Below are 8,303 nucleotides of genomic sequence, written 5' to 3'. Positions count from 1 at the left end.
GCCAGCGCACATTGCCGGCTCATGTCCAGCTGTCACTTTTTCTATAATTCTTTTTTTAATGAGGTAGATAAGCTCCTTGGAGTTACTGTTTTTTAATGGGGCATTTAAAAAGATTTCTTTTATTGTTGTTGCAATTGAACAAACTAAGAGGACCACAACATCACTTACCAACAATCCATTAGTGTCACCACCCAAGTTCTTCAGACATGAAGGTGAGAAACTTTTCCTCCTTGTAGTGTCAAAACATATTTGGATGTCTGCTGAGTGAGGGTTTAATGGCTTTAGAGGACAATACTAGGGAAGTCCTAAATCTGTGTGATAATTCTCAGCAAGCAGTCATCTTTCTCACCTAGTTGCAGAAGTCACAGCGGGAACCAGAGGCATATTCCTTGTGGAGGAAGAAATGCTCTCGTCCTGAACAATGGTCACCTCTAGTATGTGTTCAGGATGTGTCAAAGCATATCAAAGGAGAAAACACACAGTAGAAATCCAGAGTAGTAAATCCTGTCCCTACCTCACCACTCTACTAGTATGGAAGATGATATTCTCAGTAAAGAAGAGAAGCATGACCCATGAGCTGAGCCATGTCTGATGCAGTGCTGCTGGCAAGGCCCTCCCAGTGTACGTGGATTCCTCCAGTGAGCTGCAAGAGTAGTCACAGAATAATATTGCCTCTGTTTGAGGGAGCAGGGAACAAGATTTCTTCAAACCTTCAGCCTTGGAAGAGCTGCTTGCACTACACACAGTTTTCCCCCAAGAGAAGATGTCACAGCCAGGATGATTGCATGTTTGGTATCACCAGGAAGAATGTAGACAAAAAGTGGCATGAACACAGAGGTATCATACATACAATAAACATTCAGCATGAATGAGTGGAAAGGACCAGTTCCAAAAATGGGTCCAACATCCTAGTTTTTACAAAAAAGGTTGATTGTACTGTATCAGGACCATCACGATAGAAGACAATTAAATATATTTTCAACAGGATCCATGTGAGCAGCCTTCAATGTCTATGCACTTGTGCTAACTGATACTATGGTGCAGTCCAAGTGACAATAAGTTATCCATACCCGCAACAAACTTGCTTTTGAATTTCTCCATAAGATAAAGCCTTGCTGTTCTTTACCATTAATAGTACTCATCTTATCCCAATCTATATTCCTCTGCTGGACCTACTGTTTTAAGTATAGGGTTAACATCCTTTTGCATGATTTACGTGTAAGGACCACTCAAGAATTAATGACTCAAAGCTTTCAGATGCCCACACAAATTCCACTGGCATTTCTGTTTCTTCACACAGCAGGAACAGTCTCATATAACACCATACAAAAAGGGTAAAAAGGAAAAAAAAAGCAAACAGATATTAATCCACTGAACTACCATGAAAACTAGGCCATAGAATAATCTATCCATCTGGTCTGCAACACACATCAAATTCAAAAAACAATTGGGTCAAATACCTGGATGTAGAAAGAAAAAAAAAAATCTATAGATGCTGGAGCATAACATGAAGCATTTCCCAATCATCTTCAAAAACCACTGCATCTAGGTTTACTCCCTGCTTTTCTACAGCACCAAAAAAAGTAGTCTCAAAGAAGAGAAATTATTTCAAAACCTAGTTTTAGAAACTTGGGTAGCCAGCAGCATATTTACTTGTTGATTTTGAAAGAGCAAACTGAAAAACAGTCCATATGTAATAGCTGATACCTGTCAGTTTTTGAGACAGCCGATAGTATCAGTTGGACAAGTAACCTGTGCACCCAATGGTCGTGTCAGTGCTGCTATATCCATAAGAAGGTATTCTGAAGCCTGAGAGATCGTTCAAGAGTGTAAATAAGTGTCAGAAAGAAAGGAACAAAGCTTATTTTTTTTCTCCCTGTTGAACACCAACAATAGCATTCTGCAACAAATCTTTATTAGCCCTGACATTTATAGTAAAGGCCTGCTAGTGAATCAGGACTAGAAAAAGCAAGGAAGAGAACAAGGAGACAACCACCAGTCACTCAGTAAAGAGCAGGACTAGAATATCAGACTTGTTATGGGTAAGAGGGTCACGCACTGGCAGATTTATTGAGGGAGGTGGTTGTTTACCACTGCTGTGATTAACTGAGCACAACACGTCGGGCTTGTGGTCTGTATACCAGAAGCTCAGTGCTAGTAGAAAACTGAAATATAAGATAATGTTTTGAAGTAAAAATATTTATTCTTGAAAGTGTTGTAAAAGTGTTTTGGAGGTAAAAATGAAATGTGCAAACACATTGTAAGAATCAAGAATTCCTTGGTATACAGAACTAAAATATTCATATTCTGATCACAGAAAAAATGTGTTAAAAGTTTTACTTACTTCGGGTGGGTAAATTCATCCACTAGGACAACCTTTTCTACCAGGTCTCCACCAATGGTTCGAGTCAAATCATAGAAATCATTCTTAGAGTATGTCTCAGAAGGCAGCCAAAAGGAGATGTCATTGACCAAAGGTGGATATCTGCTGAGTGGCTACAAAAAATAAAAAACCATACCTTTATAAGTGGCTGGACTTGGTAGGTATATCTACAACTGTTTTGAACTTGTATAACACACAGCACACATTTTAGAAGCTTTCTGAAATGCTTTTTGAAGTGCAAACTGACCTCGTAAACAACTGAGATGCAAGATTTTATACTAGGAAATGTCTTTTAAAGAACCCCTCATAAGCACTTTCATTCATTCATTCAGAAGAAAAAGCTTGTTTTGTTTCCTAAAATCAGCATTTATGAGCCTGAATACACCTTTGGATCAGAGCCATTTAAAAGGAAGAGATCATTTTAACATGATTATTCACTGGGTAGAATTGCACTTTTTAAAAGCATTTATCGGATTTTTGTACAAATTAAAAAATTCTTACCATATTCATGTATAAAATTTACATGTATTTTATATCATTCTTACATAACACAATATGTTTATTATTTGTATTGTCCAATTTCTAAGAAAGTCTTATCAATAGGCACTTTGTTATTAAAAGGTTACAATAAGAAAGACACTTTGGCTTAAAAAGATGGATCACTTCCCAGTGGTTTTTATAGTCATCCAGACATCTACAACAACAAAAAAAGGTATTGCCATTAGCATAATTATGAATTCCACAAGTACCACAACAGACTCTTAAACATAAAGGGGCATCTTTGCTGCAGACAGAAAGACCTCATCCTGTGGTCAGAACAGAGTAACTTGTTATTTGCAAAAACAGGAAGAGAAAGAGAAACAAAACAAGACAATTATTAATTTTTCAGTTTTGATGAAACCTCCCTGGAGTCAGTGGGTTTCAGATCTCGCCTTTATTCAGACGTTTCTGCCTTTGAAGAAAAGAAAATGGTAATGCTCTTCTTTCCTGCCCTCTAGGTCATGCAATATCTTACTTCTGCCTTCCATTAATGCACTGCAGTTGAAATAAGTACTTTTGCACAAGATTGTTGGGGTCTGCAGGAGAAAACATCTGTTCTTATTTTGCTTATAGTATATGACAGCTGATGTGTACACCTTGGTCTATACGGCATATTATCTCACTCAAAAATGTATTCCATGCCTGGGAATGTTTTATGATGGAGCAGTGAAATCCAAAGTGAATACCTGCTAAAGCAATAAACCTGTTAAAAAGGCAAATTTACAGCATGCTGATTTACTCAAATCCTGTTCTATACAGTGTAAACTAGTCAATAAATACCTGATAAGGAATACAGTGCAAATTAAATTAATAACCCCCCCAGTGAATAAAATTGTGCATCACAAATGATTATCGAACTTGTTAAAGGAATAAACTTGTCAAATGAATTCATATCCTGTACACCAAATTAAAAAAAAACTTGCACAATAAATCCGTCCTGCAAGAGCCTTTGATAAAACACTAATGAATGAAATGTAAACACCTCCTCTGCTATACAAAAGTCACAGCTGAAAATGCTGGAGATAATCCTCAGTCAACAACCTGATATGTGTGTTAGTGTAAATAAAGACATAACCCTGCAGCAGACCTCTATATTCTCACCTCACCCCTATCTACAGCTGTATTTACCACTGCTATATTTCAGCAACCTACTGAACACACTTCAAAGCTTGTGGGGACTATTCCAAAACTCAGTGAACTCCCAGCTTCAGGACATTTAGTTATTCAACCAGAATATATGGCTCATGAGCCTAAGCATGATGACTCCATCAGGGCAGGTGCCCACTTTCATTCCCACAGGTACAAGGACACCAAAAGAAAAATAATTACATGTTAAAGCAACTCAGTAATATCCTAAACCCTGAAAGGAGCAGAGTACTCACAATTCATAGAGAGTGAGTATTTGCTATCAGTTTCAAAAGAAACACGATTATGTCAGGCACGTGAAAAGAGCACTTAAAATGAGATGTATGCAAGGACCCGACGTGGTCATATCTTTCAAATATACCTGGAACAGCCTGATTTAGATTACATCCTCCTGGATTATCAAGTCTGTGAGAAAACTGCTCTTTGACTCAATCCATGGTGTTACTGGCCTAGATACAGAATTGTTGTAATTTTGTGTGTGCATGCATGTGTGCATGCTTGTGTGTGTTACAAAGACTGGCAGGACAAATGCTTAAAGTGGTAAGTGTAATGTTTTTATTATTAGGTACTAACCTTTTCTCAGAGCCTTATAATGCAGAAAAATCTTTTATGGTAAAAGGCAAGGCAATAATCCCATATTATACTGTCCCTTCACCACCTGGCTGCAGTCAATATCATTGCAGTAACTATTATATCAACACTAAAGTTAGTATAAGGATAAAATTCCTAGTTCTCAAGCGTATTGATCTGTTTGTTTGTAGAGCTACATGAACTACATTATTGTTTATTAGCTGCACCTAAAACACAAAGAGGATAGGACAAGAGTCTCAAACTGGCAGGTCAAAATAAAGTTCCTAAATTTGTATTCAGGCACCCCAGCAAATACATACTGCGGTCCAACAGATCCCGTTGCCATTACTGTCCTCCTTTCTAAATTCTCCTGCCCCTTAACAGCACTGTGGTCTAAAGCCCATTGACTTTGATCCTTTTCCACGTTCGAGGCAAACGACAGCCCTGAAGACTGTTTCCTTATGAATTTACAGCCATTTTGGAGGCTCCCCTTGAGATCAGGGTAGTGTTCTCGCCACATTCCCCCCCCCCCCCCCCAGCCACTACTTCCAGCTATGTCCTCTTCACGACTTAGGTGTGCTCCAGCACAATGCTCAGAGAAGCCAACAGGACACTTTGCTGGCTCCGCTGCCTGTGTGTCGGCTGACTCCTAGCATGCTGCCCAACCCTGGAAGCCCCACTGTCTCTCCTTCCCCTCCCTCACCACCACCACCCCCACCCACCTTAGGTTTTTAGGGAACTGAAAAGAGGGTTAGGAAAAGGTAGAACAGATCCCACTTGCAGAGCGGTGCTGCGAGGTGCTGGCCAGGCCTGGCAGAGAGCTGCGCACCACTTCTTTGGTCCCATCAGAGCTTTGTCACCACAGCTCTACTTTAAATGTTCTGTTTACTTTGTTTCAAACGTTGCAATGCGCTATCTTTGGCATTTTTCAACAGCCTTGAAAAACAAGAGCGCTTTCCCAGTAATTACACTATCTATAGGACTCCACTGAGCCCACGTTGTAGGAAATATTGCAAATAATGACCACATTTTTCAGCCACCCAAGGTGAAAGCATTTAGTAGTACTGAATTACTACCATTTTTTTTTTTAATAAAACGGAAGCTTATGATGATCCACCTTCAATGAGACATGTTTACTAGTCATTAGTCACCCTTCTCTGGTTAATAAATAAGCCAAATACTTACTAAAAATGCAAGCTTTTCCCTCTCAGGGTGCTACTTTTAGGACAGAAAGGAGTAGCTGGACACTGGTGCTGTATCCTGCCCTGCCAGCCTGCATTGCCTGTGCCTAGAGGTACCTGAAAACTCAGGGCTGTGACTCTTCTACATGGGTTTAGTGATAGTTTAGGGCATTCCTCATCCCCAGCCCCCTGCTCTACCTTTCTGTCTGAAATTACTGCCCCTGCAGCAGCTGATAAAACAAACATGTGCCTCTTCCTCCACCACTGCAGTTCACAGCCTGCTGTAGCCAGCTGAAAATTGTCTCTCTTGGTGGTTTATGCTAATATATGCTGGATGAAGTATTGCAGCAGCATGAGGCATTGGGGGGCAGCTGTCTTAAGCAGCAATGGGATCCACCAGAACTCATCTGTCAGCATAAAACAGCAAATACTTGGGCTCTGTGTACATTGCCACACCAGGGCACTACTCTGGACACCTTAGCAGCATCAAGGGGGCACTGTAAGGGTAGTTTCTGTTCATCCGCACATGACAAAGTATTGTCAGCTAGCCTGGATCCAGATAACTCACAGCTGCACAGGAGAGAAAGTACAACATAGGGCAGAAGCCCCCGCCTCCAGAGGAAAAGCAGCTGGGGATAAGGCACAGCCAGTGCGAGCGAATAAGCCGGTACAAGGCCACAGAGCGTCTTGAGCCCAGAGTCCCGAAAAACAGGATGAATCTCATAGAATCATAGAATCATTAAGGTTGGAAAAGACCTCCAAGATCATCAAGTCCAACCATCAACCTAGCATGACCATGCCTACTAAGCCACGTCCTGAAGTGCCACATCTACACATTTTTTGAACGCCTCCAGGGATGGTGATGCCACCACCTCTCTGGGCAGCCTGTTCCAATCCTTGACCACTCTTTCAGTACAGAAATTTTTCCTAATATCCAATCGAAACATCCCCTGATGCAACTTGAGGCCATTTCCTTTCATCCTATCTCAGCACTTTTCACAAATATTTGGCATTAGGAAAAAAAACCCAAACATTTTCCCAGATGCAGGAATCACAAGTGCAACATGCCAAATGGACAGACGTTTTGTGCTGTGGCTGTTCACTTGGTTCCCTCCCTGCTGCCGGCTGCAGATGGGGGGACACAACAAACGAGCGGCAAACACAGCGGAGGAACAAGCTGTACTTGTATTTTGACAGTGGCAACACAAACACAAGGTTAACGATGACATGTACCAAAAACTGGGTTAGGAACTCCACAGCAGCCAAACTATTAAAAAGCCGGCCATGTTTTACTGCCATCACCAGTCTAAGTCAGAAAAATATGAGACTTAGTAGCACCACAGTTGTCAAGCCTTAACAGTCCTGCATTGCACATGTTTTGGAGAGGTATGTACATAAACTATACAGTTTTAATGCAACATCACATTCTCATTGATACAAAAGCTACAGTCCCGTAATAGATAAGCCACTCAATATATTCCATAGTGAAACCACATTAATTCAGTGTTATCATAGGAAATTTAAACACATAAGGCATGAAATTCAAATTTTCAAATTTACAACTGTAACTTAGCCCCCTTGCACATAATGAAATTTCCTGTATTAGTGTGTATACCCCTAGATTTGCACTTTCATATTTACAACCAGAGTAGACAAATTACGGTTGCTGCAGGAAACATAATTTTGAATTTCTTGGCTGTCATGGCTTAGAATTCGCAGTCACAATGTTCCATTATGGTAAGGTTTCTACCCTTCCCTCCACCAAATCAATTTTTTTCTTAGTTACACATAGTAAATTCTGTATGTTCATACATGTATACACACACACATATCCAAAGGAAGAAATGGAGAAATTTTGACAGAGAGCTTCTGTAAAGTCTGAAAAGCAGATATACAGATATGTTCTGGGATTAAGCTCTTAAAACCAAAGCAAAGCGACCAGTTTGGGATTCTTGCACTGCTCTGTCAGGGAACGGCAGAAGGGTCTTGACCTCCAGTAGTGCTCCGAGCTTCTCGGGGAATGAACGCACAAGTATGGTCAGCCCTTTTTGGATGACAGTCTGCTCCCCCTGGCAGAGCTCTTCACCTCTCCAAGCTCACATACAGGTACGGGGAACACCATGTGTGCCCATGGGAACATCATGTTCTCCCTGGATTTCAGGCACTCTGCTTGTACGTGGACCATTCTGAGTGGAAGAGGTTTTCTTTGCACATGGGTGAGAATGCTCTGTCCTTGGTTTGAATGTCATATGAGCACCTTTGAGCGTCCCAAATGGCTTCAAACCATTAATTCATTCAATGTGAAAAGAGAAACACCCTTCACTATTTCTCACAGAAGCAAGAGGAAAAGAAGAGAGAGAGCAATGGAGGCATAAGGTTTCAAATGAACTTCAGGGTGCTTTTTTTCCCACACTGTGCACACCGTAATTAAGGACCTGTTACATGGAACCAAAAGGGACTAAACAAATTCATGGTGGAAAGAT

General features: G+C 40.7%; 1 protein-coding gene across 2 annotated transcripts in view; it reads right to left on the bottom strand.

The window, feature by feature from the left end:
- FARS2 (phenylalanyl-tRNA synthetase 2, mitochondrial) overlaps positions 1–8,303 on the bottom strand; it is a 250,347-nt gene that overhangs the window by 79,308 nt on the left and 162,736 nt on the right. For both annotated transcript variants that reach the window (XM_035895900.1, XM_009640373.2), the window contains one exon: positions 2,345–2,496. In XM_035895900.1, coding sequence (XP_035751793.1) covers positions 2,345–2,496 — 152 coding nt within the window. The remainder of the gene's footprint in view (positions 1–2,344; positions 2,497–8,303) is intronic.

Source organism: Egretta garzetta, unplaced genomic scaffold (assembly GCF_000687185.1).
Source record: "Egretta garzetta isolate BGI_Z169 unplaced genomic scaffold, ASM68718v1 scaffold246, whole genome shotgun sequence".
Taxonomy (NCBI): Eukaryota; Metazoa; Chordata; class Aves; order Pelecaniformes; family Ardeidae; genus Egretta; species Egretta garzetta.
This window is presented reverse-complemented; position numbering and strand designations above follow the sequence as displayed.